Raw genomic sequence first — 25,216 nt, 5'->3', positions numbered from 1 at the left:
GTTGTAAAAGACTCTGGTTTCTGGAAATCTGCATGCATGTACATTTATTTTAATCTTGATTCAGCATATATTAGTCTTGGGTCTGGATGCCATGTTTATTAACCCAAGTCTGTCCCTTTAGAAAATTAGTTTAGTGCTGAAAACAGTTGGACAGAATAAAAAATTCCAATTAAACAGGCCCAATTCATTCTAGTATCATATCTAGCACATCTATAGATTTGGGTCTGACTACATCATTAATTCTTTTTATCCATTTTTCTATTCCAACACATTTTTTCTTTTATTTCTTTCATGAAAGAAGTTTTAAACAGTAGCCTATGTGTTACTATACTGATTACACTAAATTGAGACAAATTGAAACGTTTGAAATTTATTTGATTCCAGTAAAAATGAATCCCAATGCATTGTGATGGCCACTTGTTTTTGCTATTAGGTAGGTTGTTTAGAACTTTTTAAAAATGTAAAATGCCAAATTTTTGCTTATTTTTTATTACAGAATGAGATCAAAAGTTCTTAAGTCCCACTAAGGTGAACAGCAAAAGGTCCTTACAATAATTTACTAACTGACTATTTTACTGAAATAAGTTCCTTTCTTGAACAGATCGGTGAACCAAGAAACATCATTCACTGTCGGCGTGACATAGGCAGTCAGCCCCTCCCAGCAAGAAAAGAGATTTTAATGCATCTTATTTCTTTGTCACCAATGAAGGCTTTAAGCTACCAGCTTGGGGAGTGCATGCAAATTTTGCATTAAATTCAAATTGAAGTTTATGTTTCCAGTACAATGATGTTTCTATAGATTGGTTTAAATCCATAATTTGTTTGCCTTTGAACATGCAGGATGAATATGAACATTTATGACTCCACCCCCCACCCCACTCTCCTAGTGCGTGTCATCACTTTCATACCCTTTCCCTGAACATGTGATCTTCTGGTGTTCATAAAAATAGTGATGCACACTTCTGTCACCTGACAATCTTAAAACAAAAGAAGCACAAAGGAGCAAATCAAGCTTACCTTGGACTGGAGTATCATCATTACCCTTTACTTTAATGAAAATGCAACAGAAATAGGTGGCAATGGAGCTGGATGGTTATATCCGAACTGATGGGGATCAGTTTTGCTATCCTGAATCTAATCTCTCTTGTTTTAAAGGCATTTATAGCAAACCTGAGAAAATTGTGTGGTACATTGTGATTTTGTCTGGAATAACAGTGACCGTTTTAGGTAACCTGGTCGTTATTGTGTCAATAATGCACTTTAAACAGCTTCACACTCCAACCAATATGCTCGTGATGTCACTGGGAGTCGCGGACTTGCTGCTCGGCATGTTGATCATGCCCTTCAGCTGCGTGAGAACCGTGGAAGGGTGCTGGTATTTTGGGGATTTCTTCTGTACCCTGCACTCCGGCGTGGATTTGTTTCTCACGTCCGCCTCAATTTACCACCTGATCTTCATAGCCATAGATCGGTATCAGGCAATCTGCAACCCGCTGAAATACCCAACTAGAGTGACCATACGGACGGCCTGGCTGATGATCGCGATAAGCTGGTCCATGGCTGCTTTTTATGGTTACGGGCTGGTCTACTCCAAGGCGATTGAAAGTGGGCTGAAGGAGAAGCTCCAGTCCACATACTGCGTGGGCAGCTGCAATCTCCTGTTCAACGCTGTGTGGGGCGCACTAGACACAGGACTGTCCTTTTTCCTGCCGTGCTCTATTATGACGGGCTTGTATGCCAAGATATTTTTTGTGGCAAAGGGACACGCCAGAAAAATTGGAGAAGCCAAGAACCGCATGCAACTAAATGCATCAAACACGGTGTCCCAAAGCTCGGAGCGGAAAGCAGCAAAGACCCTGGGAATTGTTGTTGGCGTTTTTATTCTTTGCTGGACACCTTATTGTACGAATTCTGCAATCGACCCTTTCATTAATTTTGCCACCCCTGCCTTTCTCCTTGAAGTATTTGTCTGGCTGGGTTACTTTAATTCCACTTTTAATCCTATTATATATGGCCTCTATTATCCATGGTTCAGAAAATCTCTTCATCTTATGGTCACATTAAAAATTTTCAGTGCACACTCATCTAATCTGAAAATACTCCCCTCTTAGTGTTGTTCTGTTAACTACATTTTTTATTACACTGTTTTAAAATGTTCAGTCATATTTGAACACTGTACACCAACCATCTACGGAAAGCAGTATGAACAGTTAATACAGATTTTAAGACATTTGCAATGTCTTGTGCTTCTTTTTTTTTGTCAGATATTGTGTCAGAAGATGCAATCTTCAGTCACGAATGTAACTGAATTGTAGACCTTATTATGTCACACGAATTCAAATATTACATTAGACAACTTAACCTAAATAAAAATGACCTGACTACAACCACAAAAAGCCCCTGGTTTGAGCACCTGTCTGAGCTGCAGGAAGCACTGTCTGTTGCACTTTATACCATTCTGACCCACCTTGTTATCATATTTGTGTTATAATATACAGTACAGGTTAAAAAAACTTTGGACACACCTTCTCATTCAATGTGTTTTAATTTCACCTTTTTTTTCGTTAAGTACATAACTCCACATGTGTTCATTCATAGTTTTGATGCCTTCAGTGAGAATCTACCAACGTAAATGGTCATGAAAATAAAGAAAACAATAAAGAGAAGGTGTGTCCAAACTTTTGGCCTGTACTGTATATATAATTTTCTGCCTTTTTTACAGCTTTATACAGAGCATTTCATTTTCTTTCAAGCATGACTATAAAGCATCCTTATTCATCAAATCTGTTCAGAACTGCGTTGTGTTGATGAACTTTTGCAGTGTAACAATTCCGTTAGAGTAGATGTCAATCGTTTAAAAATATTTTGAAACAGGGAGGTGGGATATGGTTAAAAAGCCAACTAATACATTTCTTGTAGGATTAGCAGTTCAGGCCAGTAATGTGTGCAACATACTAACATGCTCAATGTACTCAGTGTTCTCTTTAAGTTCTTAGGTCCTCTGAAGATTAAATGTTTTAATACACAAAATAATACAGTAATACAGAACTACTTTAAACTTTTGTAACAAAGGCCTTCATCCAGGGGTGCCCAAGAACTCCTGACACAGGATTTACACTACAAATGTTCATCTGCAATAGAGACTGTTCATCATGCACTTTAATTGGAAAAAGAATGAGGTGGAATACACCCACTATTTGAATAAGGGACTGTATATAAACTGTATACAAACATTGGGGCAGCCTAGCAGTTTAGGAAGCAGCCCCAAAATCAGAAGGTTGCCGTTCAAAATCCCGTGCCGCCAAGGTGCCACTGAGCAAAGCACCGTCCCCACACACTGCTCCCCGGGCGCCTGTCATGGCTGCCCACTGCTCACCAAGGGTGATGGTTCAAAGCAGAGGACACGTTTCAATGTGTCACCGTGTGCTGTGCTGCATTGTTTCACAATGACAATCACTTCACTTTCACTACTGTTTACATGAGGGGAAAATTAATCAAATCCATCAATTATCTTCTTGTTTTTATTAATATCTAATAAATCATGTCAATCATGCCACATGGTGGTGTCAAAGGAAGTCACATGTACACATATTAGTAATTCCCATAGAAATACTGAATTTTTTAAGCACATTGTAATGCAAAAAATCTATTAATGTCATGCGATCTGGTGGTTTTAATCAAGATACAATTTGCACAAATACGTACGGGCATAGTTAGGTTGCAGAATCCGCTGCATATTAATCAGATTTGCAAAATCCCGCCGCCAGACGCCAACGTTTGACCTCCTGACCTCCTGCGGCCGAGACGCGGCCGCGCGCAGTCGCGCCCACGGGCGCGCGCCGGGCTGTGATCATGTGACGTGGGATGTGACTCAAATCAGGAAACCAGCAGACCTCGCCGCAGACTTTCTGCTCTTTTTATACCCCCCCCAAAGTCGCCAGGTAAATATACGCGCAGCGCGACACTCGCGTCAACTCCGGGAACGTTTAACAAATGGCGTGAATAATAAGTTATAACAACGATAAAGAAATTCCTGACGTGCGCTGCCATTTCCCCGTCAGGGTTGAAATATTTCTGGACGCTCGTAACTTTCGCAAAAAAAAAAAAAAATGCTGGAAATGATAAAAGTTTAGCAGGACAGGGTAATGGTTAGAATGATATAAAATAGGAGTAAAAGACGAATAGCGACGATAGCAGCTGAGCAGTGAACCATTAACCCGCGTCGTGCGCATTTCCGCATTTTTCGCGTTATGGAACGACGTGGTAACATGGAAGCACGTCGTAAGTCGCCAAATGCCTTACATGTGAGTGGAAGAAACGTTGCGCCGAGATTCCAGCACTGGAGCTGCAGTGCAGGCCGCAGCTCCTCAACCAAGATACTGCTGGCGTCGAAAACCGCGACAATGTCACCCACGTCCCCTGCCGCTTTGACGCCCGACAAAACCTTGTTGCTGCCGGGGATCGCCCTTCCCTGCTCTTGAGTTTGAGCGTGGCGTTTAAAAAAAAAAAAAAAAGACACAACACCGTGTCGTAATTTCTAAATGACTGCTCAGACCGCCACTTTATGGATAATGCATTTAGAAGGACCTTTACCGTCGTGGCCTGTGTTCATCCAGAAGGTGGAGGATTAGCACATGCCTCAGAAGAAGTGGTATGGCCATTTGCTGGCAGTATTATTGTGAGTGTTGGGTGCTTTAACGCTGGGCTGCTGCCTCCGACCTGTTCACGAACTCTCTCTTGGTGGAAATGTTTGTAACGTGTTGCGTTTCAGGGTTTGGGCACGGGCCGCTCGATGCTCTGCCATGGCTTATCACACCGGAGTGCCCAAGGATCCAAATCTGCTCGCACAGACGATCGGCTCCAACATACAGAAGATCACGCAGCAAAGTAAGGGAAATTACGGGAGTACAGTACGGCTTTGTTTTGACAAAAACAAGTAACGTGACGTTATTTCTACCAGCTTCTGAAATACAGAGGATCGTTAATCAACTCGGAACCCCGCAGGACAGCACCGATCTGAGGCAGACACTGTGAGATGTCTTTAAAATGCAAATTAAGCGAATAAAACTGAAATTTTGGTGTGTGTGCTTGGAATTAAGTTTTAGTGTAATAATAAAAATGCTACACCTGGCGTTTACATTACGTATCTGTCCTGGCTTATTCTTCCTAACATGCAGTCATTTGAATTTAGTGATTTTTTGGCATTTTGGGTTAAGTTTTATGTGGTTTTTTTTTTTATTTTTATTTTTTTATTTAAATGTCAAGTCAAATATCCTTCTGAAGTATTTTTATATATATATATATATACAGACAGCAAAAACAGCAATATGTGAACCATCTTGCAAAAGAAACAGACAAGTTTGTGAAAGAATTTGGATCCTTACCAGCAATAACTGAACAGGTATGTACCAAATATATTACCTTTTTTTTCTTCTGGCTGAAGTGCTTAAGTGTACAAAGTAACCCAAACCTGTTTACACACAGATCACGCTTTCATTTTGTAATTTCATAAAAAAGACAACAGTGTACAGTGTGCAGTATCCAGTTCTGGCCCAGAGTTGATTGAGTCTAGTAGAGTGTTGTAATTTGTGTTGTAATTTTCAGTGACAGTTGGTTTCAACATAACAGTGGAGCGTTGTCATTGCTGCGTTGCACAAATAGCCTGCCCTAGTACACTTGTGTAGATCAGGATTTCATGGTTTGTTGATGAAACGCAACTAGTAAACTCTGTATCAAAAACTGTAAACTGTGAATATGAAGAGTCTTGTTGGTATTGCACCAATACTTTTTTTTTTTTTTTTACGGTCAGACTTTGGAAAAAAATTCATTTTGATGCATGTGGTTTCCTTTAATGGTTGTGTATGTGATAAATAAAATCGGAATCTAGAAAATACTTTCCTCACTTCAAAACGGAACAAAAGTAGGATTTTGTAGCGACTTACCCTACTGCTGAACTCCCTTCTTCCTCTTCAAACACTCCAACATGTTTGCGTTTCAGGTGCTGGATCATTGCCGTGGTGCTCCCGTGCCGTGCCATGTCGCTTTTGCATATTTTCGCGCAGATTTCTCTGCCTCCGCCATGTATCTGTCCTCTACCTCCGCTCGTTTTTTAAATTTTTGCTCTGCGCTGTCTATGAGGCGGCAAACTCTGCTAGCATCTGTGCGCGAGAGAGTCCGAGTGTGTTCACTCCGCGCTCAAATAAAGTTTTTTTAATAATCAAATGTCTCCGCGTCGCGCAACATAACGAATCGATTAGGAAATTTGTTGCCAACTCTTTTACTAATCGATTTTTATCGATTCAGTCGATTCGTTGTTGCAGCCCTAATCAGTTCCTATATACTACTATATGTAGTACATCTTTCTTAAAAAATCGTATTTATTTTTATTAAGCTGCAGTATGGGTAAAATAGCATTTGCAGTGATTTTATTGATAGGCAAGCAATTTGATTTATTTTATAATAATTTTTTTCCCCTCCTCGAGTCGCACAGCTCTAAAATTTGTTTCAATAAACCTGCAGAAACCCTGATCTGAGCAAAAGGATGATGGTAATAAGATAGTAGGTCTCTAAACTTTGTGGGCTAGCTGGTTGAGTCGACCGATCGCAACAAATACCCAATTCACGATGACAATAGGAAATATTTACATTAAATTTATATAAATTGACATCCTCAATTACAGCTTACAAGTTGCACACAGTTAGCACTGAAAAGTCTTCACCCATCTGACCTATCTCACCCAGCGCCAACTGAAGCTCCAGAGAGACCGACTGGTTAACGATTTCTCCAGCGCACTGGTTGTGTTCCAGAAGATTCAGAGGCAGGCCACGCAGAAGGAGAAGGACTTTGTGGCCAGAGTCCGCGCCAGCTCCAGTTTATCAGTACGTACAGAAGGCAGAATTTGTTTGCGCTGGTTCACTTTCATTTCTCTTTATGTGGCTTGTAAAGAGGACATTGTGGGGGGAGGGGCTGCATTCTGAGGCCGAGCATATTGTTTTTAATTCATATTCATCAGACATAATGAGTATGCCGGTTTGCTCCACTGATTTACTGACTGTTCAAGTAATAAATGAATTTTCTTTACTGTAATAACCTAAACGAATTGGACGATCTTTTGGACAATTTCAAATTTGCTCAAAATTATTGAAGCCATGGATAATTTATGGACAAAGCTAGATTGATTCTGTTGTTGCTTTAGGAGCCCGTTTTTACGTGTTGTTTTTTGACAGAGTGGGCCTGATGACAACTTTGGAGGAATCGCTTCTCCCTTTGAAAGGTTCAGAAAATTTACTTAATACAAAATATATTCTGTTATACTCACTAATTAGGGCTTACCATGCTGTTGAGGTTTAACATGCACTGTTTTATGAGCCTCTGTTTAAGTAGAACATCTTCTGTTGGAATGACTTGTGGTCAGGTAAAATGAGGTCTTGGAATAAAATGTATATCATTTGGAGCTTGCCTTACCTTATAGGCTGTTATAGGCTAAACTTTAGGTGTAGCGGGAATATTTAAACTCTTTGTGAAGTAAATATTAGCCTTATAAGGCAAATAGTAAATCCATAAGGGAAAATGTATTTCTCTGTGTGCATGCAGAGCATTATATAAGAAAGTCACTCTCAGACTGTCAAATCATTCCAGTGAATTTATCAGCACCTGCGATTCAAGTCATCGTTATTAAAAAAAAAAAAAAAAAAAATCTTTACAGCCAAGTGCAGCCACAGGCACAAGAAGAGGCCTTTGTTGAAGGGGACCTGCAGCTCATCCAAGAGAGGGAGAGGTCCATCAGACAGCTGGAGGTGAGGTCCAGACTAAAGTGGGCTCAGTGTGAGTCTTTATCTAGCATTATGTAACAAAGGCATTGTGCATTTGACACAATTCTTCACACTAGGCCTTCTATTTGAATACTGCTTAAAAGCCAACTTAATGGGCATAAATTACCTGTTTGACGCAATTAGAACTTTTTTATATTGAAATTGGTGTTAAAAAAAAGAACAAATTCAGATTCTTTACAGCACACCAAAACCAGACAATAGGATCAATAAAATCCAAAGCATTCCTAATTGCCTTGCCATGTTTTTTTTAGTCAGACATTTCAGGTATCAATGAAATCTTTAAAGACTTAGGCATGATGATCCATGAGCAAGGAGATATGATTGGTAAGTATTCTAAGATTTCACTACTTCTTAAGAAATTGAATGCATTAAGACACGTATCATTTTAAATTAATAGAAACATACATTCTTTTGTGCTTTCTTAGACAGCATAGAGGCCAATGTTGAAAACGCAGATGTCAGTGTACAGTCTGCCACCCAACAGCTAGAAAGAGCAGCAAATTATCAGGTAATTATGCCTTCATTATGCAGCATTGGCAGATGTTTGTAGAAGGTGAATTACCTGCATGATGCTTACTTAGCGCATTACTACATACGTTACATCAACAGTGTGCAGGGGCATTTGACATGTATGTTTCTTCTGCTCTTTCCAGCAAAAATCACGCAAGAAACTCTGCATCATCATCATTATACTTGTGATATTGGCGGTTGTCATTGGCGTCATCATCTACGCTTCAGTAAAATCATAAGGCCTTGTAATTAGTTGGATTCTTTCAAGATGTCTGCATTTTCAAACATGAAATAGTGTAAATAAGCACAAGCACTCTAGATTCATTTTACCAGAACATCAATTTAAAGAGACATGTATGTTTTATCATGTAAAATCATGTAAATCATGCTGTTTCTGTAAATTAGAGATGTTATTAACTAATGAAGGAGAAATGATAGAAATGTAGAAATGATCATTTGACATTGCCAATAATTGTAACAGTATATCATATTATGTATTCATAATGGCCTTACCTAAAAGATTCACGACTTGTGATATTTGCATTAATTACTGTACAGGTTATTACTTTTTCATACTTGTTCAAATATTTTAATAAAATGAGAGAAGTGAGGGGGTGTGCATACTTTTGCAAGGCACACTAATAAAGGTGTCTGACCCCAAAAACTACCAAATTGCTCAGTATCATCAGCCATTCATTGTGTGTTTAATTGCACAGCAATTGTGTTTTATTACATGCACTTTTGCTGGGGAAAGACCTAAAGGCAGACAAAGTAAGGAACAAAAAAATACACAAAAAATACTACACATGCAATCATAGGTGGGCACAATTATGGTAACCAGTGAGTACAAGACACAGGTCAGGCAATCAGAGGATTCTAAAATTGACAGGATGGGAATTCTGGCCCAACAATGGGAATTGAGGCTCACAGGTCGTCCATGTGACACCTCCAAGTGTACTTAATAACATAATGGAATATGTATCTACTGCAAGAATAAAAATGGCACATTCTTTCATTTTTCAAGTTTTGTTTGTCACCATAGAAAATCAGTTTGACATTTTCTTGACACTAAAATGATTCAGTAAGAAGGAATAATTACTTGTTTCGTGGTTTACTGTAAAAACTTAAAACTTGCATTTGTCATGTTAAAACAATTATGCAATAAAAAAAGTTTTTTTTTGTCCACTGCCAGTCATTTTGAACAATTTTGCCTTGCAAAATAATCTCCTTTTTTTTAACATAATGGTTCTTCAAAGGGCTGCTCTCAAGATCATGGAATGATGGAACAGAAAACAAGGCCTGGATTTGAAAACTCTAGTCTCGGAAATATACATTCTGGAAAACATTTCTTTAGCATTTGAACAACAAGGCAACACCTTGTGAATACGTGCAACCTTCTACATAACGTCATGTTCAGTAAGAAAATCAATTTTGATAATGCCAAATTCAGTGTCCTTAGCATCAATCTTCATCCATCAGTACATCAATATAAATTTTTTAAAATATATTTATGTTATGTGCTTTTCTATTTCCAAGTTGTTCTTTCAAAATCCACACTAAATTCCGCTTTTTTACCTCATTCTTTTGCCACTCTATCTGCAGCCCTTCACTGCAGTTATAAAACATTAATAGGATCCCCATTTTTTCACAGTTGGCAGCTACTGCCACGTTCGTCTGTAAATAGAATTCCCTGACACATGACCTGTTGCCTGGAACACTGGCGTAATTTACAAGGGAAGAGAATAGAGACTAAAACACCTGACACCACCTTTATACATATGCATAAGTCAAGTCAGAAGAGGGTGGATCAACCAGTAGCCGGAGCATTGAAATATCAAGCGGCAATGTTGCACTTGGCCCCGTGGCTACGGTCAAGCTTCTTAGTCGACCGCTTCTCGTTGTCTTTGAGGAATGTGGGGACCTGTGTGCCTGACGGAAGATAATGAGACTGACTGTGTACTTTGTGCATGCACGCTGTCTTTGGTGTCCTACACTGTATCTTACTCATGTGTTGTGCTGGTGATCTTTGTGACTGTATTGGGAAACCTTCTCGTTGTCATATCTGTCTGCCACTTCAAGGAGCTCCACACGCCCACCAACCTTCTGATCCTTTCTCTGGCTCTGTCTGATGCTCTGGTCGGAGGCTTTGTGATGCCTTTCCACTTTGTCTGGCTAATCGAATCCTTTTGGTATTTCGGAATGACCGCCTGCAAGCTGTACAGTTTTTTTACCTTCTACATTCCAACTGTGTCGGTTTATAATGTGACTCTGATCGCAGTAGACCGTTATATAGCTCTGGTGGATCCATTACTTTACCCTACAAGGGTCTCGCTGAACTCTATTATAACTGTGATACCACTGATCTGGGCCGTTTCTTTTTTCTACAACATCACGGTTCTTTACTGTAATGGGATTCTCACCGATTTATGCCAATCTTGCTCTGGGGAGTGTATTTCGCTAGGAGAAGTGTGGTGCATAATCGATTTTGTGGTGGTCTTTGTGTTCCCATGCTCTACTATAATAATAATTTACATCAAGATCTTTGCAATTGTAAAGAAACACACAAGCGCCATCAACAGTCAAAAGGACGAGAGGGTTCCGAATAAAAAGGACAGTGCAAAGTCTGAGAGGAAGGCAGCTAAAGTCCTGTGTGTTCTTGTAGGCGTCTTTTTAATATGCATGATACCGTGCTACATTACTAGCTTCCTGTCCAAAAATGTAAGCAGCCAGCTTTTCAACAACATGCTAAATTACGTTTTGTCGTTGTTGTACCTCAATTCATCAATCAATCCAATCATTTATGCGTTATTTTATCCATGGTTTAAGAAAAGCATAAAAATGATAGTAACGCTGAGAATTTTCAGTTCAAACTCGTCACTGATTAAACTGAAACACCCCTAAATCCTTTCACTGGAAAATATTTGCAGCCATGTCTCCAGGCATTTTGTAGCATGCAGGGTAAGGTGTAGCCTAGCTAGAAATATGACTGGCTGAATTCTTTCTGCTGAATTATTTCAGAAAATTGCAGAAAACTGTTTCATTATTCAGATTTGTATTCTGTAGCAATATGGCAATGTAAAGCATATCTGGAAAAATCACTTGCTAAATTTTTTAAACTGATCATTTCTGTATCATTGTTAAAAATTAAAAAGATTGTGTTGGGTTTTTTTTTGCAATAGATCATTTGTGTTTTTGAAAAATAATTTTTTACTATGTGCTTAACGATAATGTGTAATGCCGATGTCTTTGGTGAACAGCGTACAATTATTTGCTATGAATTACTGATTTACCTTTACGGCAATTGGCAGACGGCCTTATCCAGAGCGACTTACAACATGCTTTTCAAGTTACTAAATCCTTTTCTTACATGTTTTTTATTACTTTTTTTTACTTATAATTTTCAGAGGTTTTGTTATTAGTGTACTTAAGCAAATGAATGTGCCAGTGCCATGTTGAGTGTATATGCAGATTCTTGCAACAGTGCTTATGTGTGGCTTTTATTAATGTGTAAGGATAAAATTTTCTAAAGATTTTTTCTATTATCAATATAATGAATAGATTATACAGTAATAATGCAAAAAATACATTTAAATTGTTTTAGAATAAGTATAATATTTTTATAACATTTTAATATTTCTATAACAAAGTTACAAGATGACTTCAAAACATCTTCCAGGCTTAAGTCAATGAATTACTAAAGACATCCCTCAACAAATTCAATTAAGTAATGCTCACATATTATGAATAACAGTAAACCATATCACACAGTGATTCACTGATTGCATTTTAAACTGTGAATTATATTTAACTAGGCCTAATAGGCCCGTCATATATTGCACAAGGAAGGAGGAAGCAAGTCAATAACAAATTTTAATATAAAACAAAAGGGGACCTGGCCAATCTGAAAATGAAAGCACATGGAAGAGACAAACCACAGACAGATCTCCATGGGGCTGGCAATGGCATCAACGGGTCCTGGGAACTCAGAAGCTTGCACTCACTTGTCCTTGTCAGAGGTTGCTTCCCTCACAACCCATCTGGAATCTCTGATGTACCAGAAGCACGAAAGGATCCTGATGCCTTGCCCTGAACCTGGACACCCTGCTGGGTTCAAATAAGGGGATGCTTATTTATACCAGGGGACAGGGAGCTGAAATGGGTGCAGGGAGGCTATGAGGAGGAGGTACATGTTTGAAGTAAAATTGAAGTGATTGTCATTGTGAAACACTGCAGCACAGTACATGGTGACACAACGAAATGTGTCCTCTGCTTTTAACCATCACCCTTAGTGAGCAGTGGGCAGCCATGACAGGCACCTGGGGAGCAGTGTGTGGGGACGGTGCTTTGCTCAGTGGCACCTTATCGGCACCTTGGTGGTTCGGGATTTGAACCAGAAACCTGATTATGGGTCCGCTTACTTAACCGCTAGGCCACCACTGCCTTGTGATTAGGGTGTTGGTTTCACAACACTGAAGGAAGTCTACATTTTGTCAGGACAGGACGATCCCAGTCATCCTCAGTGAACAATCCCTCCAGTCAGGTTGGAGGAATGTTCCGGGCACTCACCCAGTCCTTGTCTTTGTGCTCCTCAGCACCATGATGCCATACATTTACATTTACATTTACAGCATTTATCAGACGCCCTTATCCAGAGCGACTTACAATCAGTAGTTACAGGGACAGTCCCCCCTTGATCAACTTAGGGTTAAGTGTCTTGCTCAGGGACACAATGGTAGTAAGTGGGATTTTAAGCTGGGTCTTCTGGTTCATAGGCGAGTGTGTTACACACTAGGCTACTACCACCCATCCTTGATGTCGTCGTAGCCTCCATCTTTTTCAACTACTTGACAACTTAGGAACAGGAAGTGAGTAATGTGTGTGAAGAATATTTTAATGGAAAACAAAATGAAGCAATCCAGAAACAACACCAATGACCACTGGTGCAATGTGTACATGAAACATACATGGGCAAAACCAAGCAATGACTGAAGAAACTAAGGTACTATATAAAAGGTGCAGGTGAGACAGGAGAACAAAACAGGTAGACACAATTGGCCTGATGGGTGGTACAGTGAAAATAAAGTGAAGATTGGCTAAACTTTATTAAACTGTTACAGCAGATATTTTAGTATTGTTTAGTATTGTATGAATAAACCAAACAAACCTGTTGTCAGTAGCAGTATAGTAAAGTAAAAAATTACTCATGTGTATAAATTAGACAGCTTAGATTAAAAGAGCAAACTAATATTTTTCAACTACTGTAATGAGAAAAAAATGGTTTTCCACTGTGCATCCATACACTGTAATGTTAGCCGCTGTTCACTTTTTTCAGTTCAGTAGTCTAGTGGTTAACAAACTCACCTATAAACATGAAGACCACAAAATCACAGGTTCAAACTCAAAATTTGCTACTTGTGACAGGCAAATGTTAGGGCAGGGATGAGACAAGGTCACAGCAAATTCAAGCTGGCCTGAGCACTGAGCTAATTTGCAACTCCATTACAAGGTAAACAACATGCAAAGTCAAAAGTACCATCCTTTGTTAGTTGCAATGCTTTGGTTAGTGAGGGGGTGTCCTTTTATTAATTTAGAGGGTGTCCTCTAAATTAATTTGTTTAGAAACGTTGCCTGGACAAGCCTATGTGAAATCTTCATCCTAACATTGGTTTTGGGTAAATAATAGCTCGGTGTGCTAAATAACTAGAACCCAAGAACCATCACATGACTCTGGTCACAACATTCACTCTGCTCAGCAACTCCAGTGTGACAGAATGACTGAGCCCAATATTAACCCTGTGGATTTTGTCACATTGTGTGTCATCACCTCGAAGATTCCCATGAGATCGTGTGCTGAGGCTACAGAACCAATGGATGGGCAGGTCCACCCTCACCTCTCAGGAACAGGAGGGACTATGTGCTTATTGTTCTTCTCCCACACATCATCAAGTCATCTACCCCACATGGCCGGGAAATGCGCCAACCAGCTGATCGGAGTGGCACGACCAGCTGGGTCCACTCGCCACTATTGACCCAATAATCACGGTTGACCCTTCCCATGGCTCCGACTTGGGGTCAGCACAAATAAAAGACCTCTACCTTCATAAACTCTGCTGCATCCAGGAATTAACTCAGCATTTGGCAAAATACACAAAATCCCACTCGAACCTTCACTGATCACTCACCATCGCCGATGTTGAAGGCTAGTCAGTGGCATCCAGTCTCATTCACCTACAGACCTCACCCCTCCAATTATGCATGGACACTCACCAAGAATGCATTTTGTTCTACATCATCCTAATGGTGACCTCACCTCTTCTCCTGGGACAACCCACGAATTGGAGTCTCGACTGGGGTCTATACTACCACCAACACTGTCTCCAGCCACAAGCACCATGCATACCCTCACCACTATCTCTGTTTCCCTGAATCTGGAAGCAGTAACATCATTATACAATGACCTTGCATCCCTCCATGATACCATGAATCTTCAACCCTCAAAATGCCAGTCAACATCCTCCTCATCAGCCGGAAGATATGGCTATCGAATTGCTGCCTGGCACGGTGCCTCCCCAGGGTCACAGATATGCCCTCACCAAGGCCGAACACCAGTTTATAGAGAAGTACATGTTGGAAGTGCTGCAAAAGGGCACCATCAGGCCATACACCTGTGAAAAAACGTTCTCCTCTGGCCCTGACCACATGACGCTGTTTTTCATCCCAATGGGGCGTTAGGACACCGTAGTGATTCAGTTTGAGCTCTGTATGCTGTCTTCCAGCAATTCCCTTTACTAGAGACCCACGTCCAGCTTATGAGGGCAATTTTAAAGAGACTGCTCACCCACTGGCTGTACTGTAAGCTGGAAAAATACACATTCCCCCCAGTGCTCCACCACTTCCCTGGGTTTGTTATCTCGCCCCAGAGTGTGTTCTTTGAACATCTCGACTTCCACCTTTCCTACAGGCCATGCAGTCTAAATATCAAGGCCGACGCACTATCCCGACAGGAGCACACCTGACATAGAGTCACCCAATCCATCACCCATCATGCCATCAAAGATGATTGTTGGTTCCCTCCAATGGGATCTGGAGAACAGGGTCTAAACAGAACAGGCCACTGATCTCCCCACAACAGTTCCAACTGGATGACTGTACATGCCAGCAGCCTATCTACCGGCTGTCCTGCAATGGGGTCATGGGTCCCCACTCTCCGGGCACAGACATGCGTAGAACAATCTGATGGGCCATATGGAATTGAATGCAGAACTATAGACCATAAACAGCCGCCTTGCATACGTTCCTGTTTGCTCTAGGTGGCACAGCACTGTATGGAGGCCCATGGAGATGGCATCATCTGTTGACCTGTTTGTGTGGCTGGCCACCGAGAACCTTCACCTGCGCACCGAGTCCAGAAAACTGTCACCCTGGCATCCTTCTCCTGCTCCAGGACAACCTTCTCCATGAGTAATTGAAGGTGGGCCCACATATTCTGTGGAATGGAATTTGGACTCACGTCAGCGGGGCAGGGGCACCCAATACCTTGTCTACTGGATGGGCTACGACCTGGAGGAACAGTCCTGGGTCCCCGGCAGGGTCAATGTAGACCTGGTCCTCACCGCTGAGTGCCGGTGGTGCTCCTCCTCTGTCCCGGGGCCGTCAGGGATCGGCCCTGGAGGAAGGGAGGGGCTCCTGTCACATGATTCTGGTCACGTGCCTGTCACAAACATGGAACCGAGTGACATTCAGCATTTAATCTTCCTCAGCTCTACTCCTCAGAAAGTAAGCCTCTCTACTCCAATTATTATTTGCGCTCAGGTGATTGTTTACACAGGCCGCGTGTTGCAGCTTTGGCTGTTTTATGATCACAGATTATCACAGATTGTCACAATTTGGTTTTCCATATCACACAATTTTTGCTCTGGCCTGAGAAAAACTCCAGTGTATTGGGGTGCCAGAACTTTTGCACGATGCTCCTTTAGTTTTTCAGTCCACAATTGTACAAAACAAAAATAAAAAAAATTTCATAAAGTTTAACTTATTTTTCAACTCCCATAAAATTTCACAGTAACAATAACAGAAACACAGTAAAAATATGATAGTAACATTTATGTGCCCTTACTTGTTGCTATTCTGTATGTATTTATCTATTATTTATTTTAGAAATGGTGCTGATTAATCGTGAACAATAATTCTCTGTATAATCCACTGGAGGTGTGCAAAAATTAGATTGTCAGAGGAATTAATTTAAGATGATGTCATTTTTCACATAATCAGATCTACATGCGAGTCTTTATTAGGGGTGGGGTTAAAAAAAAAGAGAGAGAGGCAGTACTAGAGATGCAAATATATAAAAAAAAAAAACACCCCACCATCTGCAGGCTGATCCAGAGCACCGGCCATGTCACAGAATTCTCAGAAGTCTGCAATCGTGGCAGCACTCCTAAAAGTAAACTCCTCCGACAGCTGTTCGCCCTGCGCAGGAAGCCCTGCCTCGACCCCGGCGTACATCTCACTGTACGCGGCCGCTGCAGCCGTCGTCCTGCTGACCGTGTGCGGAAACTTGCTCGTCGTCGCCTCTGTCTGTCACTTCAAGCAGCTGCACACGCCGACCAACGTTCTCATCCTCTCCCTGGCCTTCTCTGACCTTCTTGTGGGGCTGTTTGTGATGCCCCTGCAGTTCACTTGGTTGATAGAGTCGTGCTGGATCTTTGGACAAAGCGTGTGCCTGTTCTACAGCTTCGCTTCCTTCCACCTGAGCAGCTCGTCTGTTCATAATGTTGCTCTCATTGCTATGGATCGTTATTTTGCTCTGAATAATCCCTTCTTTTACTCCAAGCAGGTGTCTGTGAAACTTTCAGTCATCGTTGCTTCACTTAACTGGGCGGTGTCATTCATTTATAACTTTGCTCTTCTGTACTTTAATGATTTTTTTACAGTTCTACTTGCAGTCTGCCCCGGGGACTGCCCTGCTGCAGCAGGGAAAATATGGTCAGTCGTTGATTTTGTGGTCGTCTTTGTGCTGCCGTGCTCGTTGATGTGCATTTTGTACATCAGAATTTTCACAATTGTTAAGAGGCACATCAAAAGAATTAATATTCAAAGGGACAATCATAACAATGGCGATGTGAGGAGATCAGAGAGGAAAGCTGCAAAAGTGCTTGGCATCGTGGTGTCTGTCTTTCTGCTGTGCTTAGTTCCATACTACATTTGCAGTTTCATGTCAGGCGCCACACATTACTTGCCCTTTGATGAGCTAATAAATTATACAATGGCTTTATTTTATCTGAATTCTTCTGTAAATCCTGTCATTTATGCTCTGTTTTACCCCTGGTTTCAGAAGTGTATAAAACTCCTTTTATCACATCATATATGTAGGGCAGACTCTTCACTGATTAAAGTTAAATAGCATGACTGCACACACATATGTGTGTGTGTGTGTGTGTGTGTGTGTGTGTGTGTGTGTGTGTGTGTGTGTGCATGCGTGCGTGCGTGCGTGTGTGTGTGTGATAATAATTGTTATATTTTTTGTGTTTATTCTAAGCATGTACTATAAATGGATCAGCATGACAGTAAGCCTTAAATGCAGAATTGCCCTATATGATATGTTTAGCATCATTTTCATTGGTTAGTGATAGAAGCATAATTATAAATAAAGTAAATGCTTTTCATCGGACAGTGTTGAAAACCACAATATCTATCGTTTTGCCTTCATGTCTTGCACAGTATTTTATGGAAAAAATTAGGTATAATTTTTTACCAAAATGAATTCAATTTAAACACTTCATAAAATATACATTAATCTGAAAATAATTACATGAACATGAGCACAACAAATACGGTATGTACACCAGTTTAGGGGTATTGCTTTTAGAGGTAATTTACTGATTAGAAATGTTTTTAAATAAATAAAAAAAATTGGCTACTAGCACATTGTTTTTATAATTTTTACAAATACTTTGGACACAGTTGTAATTGTACCTATTGTAAAATTAATGTCATGAAAGTACCAGGGATCCAAGCAATGATAAGGTGTATGTAGACATAAGAACATGTGAGCACAGTGATTGGCACAGTCTGTATACATCTCAGTAGGCTAAAGAAAGACAACCACCTGAACATAATGAAAAATTTACATTGAGAAACCTCAAGGTTTCTAAATGAATTCAGAGAGGGACCATTTTTGTTCATTTTTAAAGATATGCATGCATTTTGTATACAAGCAAATCCTCCATGCAGTGGTGATTTCAGCTTTGGCATGAAGATCCTTCTGGGTGACCCTCTGGTACACCTCACATACTCAGAGTAGTTAAAAAAACATAGACAAATCAAACGTAGGGTGGTTTGATTGGAGATTTTGCTCACAAGTGCACATGTAGCGGGATTGTGGTCATGGTGCCCAAGGCATCACACCTCCATGGACGTAAGTCAGGCAACTTTCCTATGGTTTTCATCCGGGATCTCCCCTTTCCTCTCGGCAACAAAAGGAATGCCCTCTAAATGTATTTGCTACACTAACAGTGTGAGCACATGCCCTGCAGTGGGCTGCCGCCCCTGTGTAAGACCCCGCCTTGTACCCAGTGTCCCATGACAGGCTCCAGCAACTGATTAGAAATAAGTGATTATGGAAAGTGAGGATCGGTGTGGTCACTCTAAATATTGGGTTTCATTTGATGTTTTGCAAGATTTTAGTGGGAGTGCATTATTACATTGAATAAAGGCCTCAAAATCAGGGTTTCCTTTATGGGAGGAGTTGGATGAAGGAAGGCATATAAATTTGCACTTTCAAGGAGCACTTCAGTCAAAGTGTTTGAGACTTAAAGACACACACATCAGGACCAGGCTTCATTGTCTATCATATGGATCTGAATGCTAACCAGACTATTATCGGCCTCCTGTCCTCCACTGCATCGTGTCCAGAGGACGTTGCATCGCCTGGAGTTTACGCATTTCTGTATTTGAGTGTCGCAGCGGTGGTTTTTATAACGACGTGTGGGAACCTGCTCGTCATCATCTCTGTTTGCCACTTCAAGCAGTTCCACACACCGACCAACTTCGTGATCCTCTCTCTAGCTGTTTCGGATTTTCTTGTTGGAGCTTTTGTGATGCCGTTTCATTTCGTAATGCTGATTGAGTCTTGCTGGTTATTTGGGGCCATGTTTTGTGTTCTGTTCTATTTCGTTTTGTACAACCTGACGTTCATTTCAGTATATAATGTTTCTCTCATCGCCCTTGATCGCTACATAGCCCTTAGTAACCCATTTTTCTATTCCTCAAAAGCCTCAGCCAACATGATTTTCACCACAACAGTGCTTATCTGGGTTGTCTCGGTGTTCTATAATTTTGCTCTTCTTTACGTTAATGGGAACTTTACTGATTTCAAAGTGTGCGATGGAGTTTGTCTTCCTGCTTTAGGGCCGGTATCGGGTATATTTGACCTTACAGTTGTTTTTATTCTGCCATGTGCTATAATGATGGTTCTTTATGTTAAAATCTTTGCCATAGCCAGAAGGCATGCAATTGCAATCAGGGCCAACATTAAGGAGATTAGAAGAAGTGATCTGAAGAATAACGCCTCCATGAGATCAGAGAGAAAAGCTGCTAAAGCTCTGGGAATTCTAGTTGCTGTCTTTCTCTTTTGTTTAGTACCTTATTATACTTGTTCCATAATTAATGGCTTTGTGAGTAAATTATTAGATACTTTGATCATTGCAACATTAACATTGTTTTATCTTAATTCTACCTTCAATCCTGTCATTTATGCATTTTTTCATCCCTCATTTCGGAAAAGCATGATTCTGATATTAACTTGTAGAATATTAAGTAAGGACTCTTCAACTATGAATGTGTTGCTGAAAGCAAATTGAGTTTTATGCAGAGCCAGCATGCTCATTGAGTGGGTTTATAATCTTGGAGTAAATCTGCTGTGTGTATGTCACTCTTATATTTCAGTGGCTTTCCAGATTACTAACACATATAGTGCTTAGGCTTAACAGCAAATAAAATTGGTCAGGAATATTTCAACGAATATGCTATATACTAAACCATCCTGTAAATGCCAATAAAAGTTATGTCTGGGAATTTTGAAGAGATATGAATGCAGTATTTCAAAACAGAGGCTGTGCTGTCTGCATGTGAAATGTCGCATTCATTACTTTCTCCTCCAAAAGTCACAACTGTGCAAAGAATGGCCAATTTACACAGACGCACACAGTTATATGTAGAAATGAACATATGTAAGACAAGTGACCTGAATAAAGTAAAAAATGCTTCTATGAAGTGGTATTTCAATCTCCATCCACATTGCTGGGGAATTGAGAATTCTGGTCCGATGTCAGTGAGGGACGTGGTGGCGAGCGTCATGGCCTCACAACTTCAAGGACATGACTTTGTGATTCCCTTTGACCTGTGTCTTCGTGTGTAATGTTTCTCTCATCATGTTTGATCACTTCATAACCCTAAGAAACCAATTTCTCGATTCCTTAAAAGTTTCAGTGAATGTTATTCTCACCACATCTTCGCTCATGTGGATGACCTCACTGCTGTACAATTTTGCACTTCTTTTTTTGAACAAGATTTTTGCAGATTTAAAAGCATCTGTGATCTTTTTCATTCGCTCTGGATAAGGGCGTCTGATAAATGCTGTAAATGTAAATATAGGGAGAGGAGAGATCTGCACAATCATGACTCCATGGTATCAGAGCAAAAAGCTGCTAAAGTCCTTGGAATCCTTGTGTGAAGGGATTGTTGTTGTTTTGTAACACAGCACAGCACATAAAATGTGTCCTCTGTTTTTAACCCATCACCTTAGTGAGCAGTGGGCAGCAATGACAGGTGATATGTGAAATGGGAATAACATTTTTTTTATTGCTTTTCTTTTTTTTATTTCACTGATTTACCTCCACAGCCTGATTTTGTAGGAACATTTCATGTCTTACTTTTCCACCGAAACACATTACATCACTTGATTTAGGTTTTTTGAGGTGTCAGTGAATATTTGATTTTGAGACACTGACTGAATTGCAGATCATGGCTTGCGCTGCTTTATTCATGACGCTTGCGCAGCGACATCTGGTGGGGGCCTGGTCATCCGCAGGTTTTTCCAGTCTGTTCCGCTGGCTACAGTCTGGCATTCGGCCACCATTGGAGTCATAGCCCATTCAGTGCACTTCTTTTCACTTTTACCCCATACTGTCCACATGCTACAATTTTATCAGGCCTACACTTTGTTAAAGTTGTCCAGCTTCATGTTAATATAAATAATATTGTAGATATCTGACAAATAATACTGTTTTTTTTAATTCAGTGAGCTTTACAGCAATTTATTGCCAACACATCGAACTGCTTGCAGTCATATTTTGAGCCAACATGCAAATCCACCTAGATCATTAAGATCTCACTGTTCTGAGTTCCTGATATCATGATAAATGTTTATTAATTGTTTTTTAAATCTGATTTGTTCATTTTTGTGTTGCTTTAAGCTGTCCCTGCAATCAAATGGTAAGATGATTTATCAGTCTAACATTATTTGTTCTCACATTTCGTGAAACAAAAAATAAAGTACACTAGACCTAGAATATGACCAGTTTATGCCACTGTATTGTTCATAAAAATTTCTGTAGAGAAACATTAATTATGGTTGAGTTTGATTTAAAAATGTTGCTGGTGGTGGCGACACCAATCCAAAGCGGTTTCATTTTTAATGCATGGCACAATTAAACCTTCTAATCTTTATCTCTTCTGTCCTTCTCTCAGCACCATGGAATTATGCTGGGGCAGGAGGATTTTTTTTTTTTTGTGAAAAGCCACTCCCATTTATTGTTCACAAGACAATATACCTTTAAGGGAGGGGTTGGCTAGAGGAAATAAATATGCACTAAAGAGTGTACTGTTCCAGACCGTGTCATTTTCCAAGACGCCCGGGCCAATGAGTCATGACAAAGTCAACCAAACTCATCAATGCCTTCTCCCATCCAACACATCTTGTTCAGGCAACAACACGTCTCCAGGACTTTACGCATTTCTGTATTTGTGTGTTGCAGCAGTGGTTGTTATAACGGCGTGTGGAAACCTGCTCGTCATCATCTCGGTTTGCCACTTCAAGCAGTTCCACACCCCGACCAACTTTGTGATCCTCTCCCTGGCTTTCTCTGACTTTCTTGTTGGCGTTTTTGTGATGCCATTCCGCTTCATAATGCTGATTGAGTCTTGCTGGTTGTTTGGGGCAGTATTTTGTGTAGTTTTCAATCTGTTCGTTTTCCATCTGACCTGTGTTTCTGTGTATAATGTTTCCCTCATTGCTGTTGAACGTTACATGGCCCTAAACAACCCGTTCCTCTATTCTTTAAAAGCCACGGTCAATGTAATTCTTTCTGTAATAGTACTCACATGGGTTCTGTCCCTTCTCTATAACATTGTACTGCTTTATGTTAATGGGAATTTTTCCGATGTGACTGCATGCTCCGAGGACTGCCATGTCATAGTAGGGGATGGATCTGCTATTTTCGACCTTATAGTGGTGTTTGTTCTACCATGTGCTACAATGATGATTCTGTACTTAAAGGTTTTTGCCATAGCCAGGAAGCACGCAATTGCCATTAGGGCTAACATCAAAGACAGGAGGAAAAACGATCTCCAGAACAGTGACTCAATGAAATCGGAGAGAAAAGCTGCTAAAGTCCTCGGAATTCTGGTGTTAGTCTTCCTAGTTTGCTTAGTGCCATTTTATATTAGTTCCTTATTTCTAGGCTTTATTAAAAGCCAATTCTATTATGGATTAATTGATAAAACTCTGACGCTGTTTTATCTCAATTCTACCATTAATCCTATGATATATGCCCTTTTTCACCCATCATTTCAGAAAAGCATGAAGCTAATTTTAACTTGTAAGATATTCAGTAAGGACTCTTCGATAATAAATGTGCTCTCAAGAACAAAATGAAGGTCACACAGATATATTTGTTCATTGGTTTTATATAGTTTCTGCTGTTATCTTTCGGACCAAGTGTCATTTTGACATGTAAATGAGAGTGATAATATGTGTCCTTGCCATATCGGAATAAAAGTGCATGGAATATTGCTTTGCATGGGCCTATTTTAGGGAATGATCGTTGAATGTCACGACTTCATTTTAGTCTTTAAGGTGTTTTCAAGGCTTTAGGCCTTCAGCTATCATGTGAGTACTGATACCATAAAATATTTTTTGTATCATTGTCTATGTTTAATTTTTAGATGCTCCACTTTACTTATCTATTATATCTGTATGTAGTTCCTGAACATGCTGGTCAATGTGACTGCCTGTATCCTCCTGGTTAATAGTATGTCACTCAAACAGAGAGGAGAATAAACCTTTTTTAAAGCCAAAGAAGTTTATTTCTCTCCTTACTTTTTTAGAAGTCTGTACAGCATGTATATTAGCTAACAGTCTTTCTGATTTGTTTTATTAATACATCCTGCAAAGAGAATGAACAGCAATGAATCTTTAAAGAGATACTGAAACCAGTCATTAATGGATTCTCTTGAAGTTCTGAGTGCACCAGGCTTCTAATCTCGGTTTCATAAATTCTTCTGTGGTTTGTACCACATGAAAAAGCACAACTACAAGCACCTTTTTGTCAGTTGTGTGTGACATTTTGGCTAGCGAAAACGGTCTGTGGTTTTTTATTAACAGCATGTGGAAGCCTGCTTGTTCTAATCCAAGTTTGTTGATTAAAGCAAATCAGCCACACTCCCCATCATCGCTCTAATTTCGGATTTGCTTGTAGAAGCTTTTGTTAAAGAGAGTCAAATAAACCTTTGTATCTGAACCAACTGGCTTTGGCTAAAATGCCCATTTTCTTTTGATAACTATAACCCTATATGATAACTTCTAACTAGGCAGATTGCCTCCACCAGCCAGCAAGAAAATATCAAAGCCTGAAAAGTAGCCAATAGATCGAGGTAATATACATATGCATCTCGAAGCGGTGACTACCTGTTGACTGCCCTGCCTTCATGCACAGCGGCCCAGCCTGTGAGACAGGCATCCGTAGTCACGGTCTTTCTCACGGACACGACACCCAGTTGCATGCGGAACAAAAAATTGCTCACTCTCTGTCACCAGCGGAGAGCTGAGAGCCAGCCTGCCAAGGCCGTGACAAAAGGGGCGAGGTGACGACGGGGGCAGAGAGTGCAACGGGGGAACATAAGTGGCCATTGAACAGTGAACATGCACAGCTTTGCCCGTTTCATGGGGGGACGAAGGAGGGGAAAGGCCAGATATCGCGTGGCGCTGGCAGTCCCCCTGTGGCGAGGGAAATGAATCCCTAGGTCTGCCGCGCATCTTACTGCTGGGGGTGCGGCAGCGACGGCGTGTATGATGGCTTCATCTCATGTTTGAAGTTGGTGGCCTTGGGTTGGGCTCGGGTCTCAGCTGTCCTCCCAGTGGCCTGGGGGCCAGGTGACTTGAAGTCAGACCAGGAGCACCTGTTTTTGCGGCGGGGGTCCCAGCCGTGCTTGGGGGGAGGGGGCTTCTGCTTCTTTCTTCAGGAGGTCGCACCTCTGTCCCATTGCCTCTACTGTTGGGCCAAACAGTTTCTTACAATCCACCGGGGTGTCAAGAAATTCCACCTTCTCCCGGTCACTGAGACATGATTCAGCCCGCGAGGTGGAGGCCCAGAGTACGGGCGCAGCTCTGAATGTCGCCTCGTGAAGTGCGCAAATTCAAATCTGAGATCATGCAGATCTCCTGCCAGTTGACTGGATTGGGTTCCAGCTGTTTCCCCAGCTCCTCGAGTAGATCCACTTGGTACACCATCAGGAGCAAGGTTGGGGGCAGTGGTGGCCTAGCGGTTAAGGAAGCGGCCCCGTAATCAGAAGGTTGCCAGTTCGAATCCCGATC

The 25,216-nt window shown here is 40.8% G+C and overlaps 6 protein-coding genes across 7 annotated transcripts; all 6 read left to right on the top strand.

Moving 5' to 3' along the window:
• The first annotated feature begins 1,079 nt into the window (after positions 1 to 1,079).
• On the top strand, positions 1,080 to 2,111 carry LOC114763678 (trace amine-associated receptor 13c-like). Its single transcript, XM_028953438.1, has one exon. It carries the CDS (start codon positions 1,080 to 1,082, stop codon positions 2,109 to 2,111), a length of 1,032 nt encoding a protein of 343 aa, XP_028809271.1.
• Positions 2,112 to 3,784: 1,673 nt separating this feature from the next.
• On the top strand, positions 3,785 to 9,525 carry stx7l (syntaxin 7-like). Of its 2 annotated transcripts, none has more exons than XM_028953504.1 (10): positions 3,785 to 3,941; positions 4,772 to 4,887; positions 4,961 to 5,030; positions 5,311 to 5,401; positions 6,742 to 6,879; positions 7,228 to 7,274; positions 7,707 to 7,797; positions 8,085 to 8,157; positions 8,259 to 8,341; positions 8,487 to 8,582. In XM_028953504.1, exons 2-10 carry the CDS (start codon positions 4,803 to 4,805, stop codon positions 8,580 to 8,582), a joined length of 774 nt encoding a protein of 257 aa, XP_028809337.1. In that variant the 5' UTR covers positions 3,785 to 3,941; positions 4,772 to 4,802. The 2 variants fall into 2 exon arrangements, with proteins under 2 accessions (XP_028809337.1, XP_028809336.1); XM_028953503.1 differs by lacking the exon at positions 3,785 to 3,941 and adding an exon at positions 3,948 to 4,678 and having other exon boundaries at positions 8,487 to 9,525.
• A 689-nt stretch (positions 9,526 to 10,214) lies between these two features.
• LOC114763677 (trace amine-associated receptor 13c-like) lies at positions 10,215 to 11,244 on the top strand. The gene has a single exon (XM_028953437.1). The coding sequence runs from the start codon at positions 10,255 to 10,257 to the stop codon at positions 11,242 to 11,244; it is 990 nt and encodes a 329-aa protein (XP_028809270.1). The 5' UTR covers positions 10,215 to 10,254.
• A 5,578-nt stretch (positions 11,245 to 16,822) lies between these two features.
• Positions 16,823 to 17,746, top strand: LOC114802998 (trace amine-associated receptor 13c-like). Its single transcript, XM_029002213.1, has one exon. It carries the CDS (start codon positions 17,006 to 17,008, stop codon positions 17,744 to 17,746), a length of 741 nt encoding a protein of 246 aa, XP_028858046.1. The 5' UTR covers positions 16,823 to 17,005.
• Positions 17,747 to 19,427: 1,681 nt separating this feature from the next.
• On the top strand, positions 19,428 to 20,204 carry LOC114802997 (trace amine-associated receptor 7c-like). Its single transcript, XM_029002212.1, has one exon. It carries the CDS (start codon positions 19,443 to 19,445, stop codon positions 20,202 to 20,204), a length of 762 nt encoding a protein of 253 aa, XP_028858045.1. The 5' UTR covers positions 19,428 to 19,442.
• Positions 20,205 to 22,245: 2,041 nt separating this feature from the next.
• On the top strand, positions 22,246 to 23,278 carry LOC114763675 (trace amine-associated receptor 13c-like). Its single transcript, XM_028953436.1, has one exon. It carries the CDS (start codon positions 22,265 to 22,267, stop codon positions 23,276 to 23,278), a length of 1,014 nt encoding a protein of 337 aa, XP_028809269.1. The 5' UTR covers positions 22,246 to 22,264.
• Positions 23,279 to 25,216: the final 1,938 nt, after the last annotated feature.

The sequence above is a fragment of the Denticeps clupeoides genome, chromosome 14 (genome assembly GCF_900700375.1).
Source record: "Denticeps clupeoides chromosome 14, fDenClu1.1, whole genome shotgun sequence".
Classification (NCBI taxonomy): Eukaryota; Metazoa; Chordata; class Actinopteri; order Clupeiformes; family Denticipitidae; genus Denticeps; species Denticeps clupeoides.
Note: the sequence above shows the minus strand (reverse complement) of the source record. Positions and strands in the feature narration are given on the sequence as shown.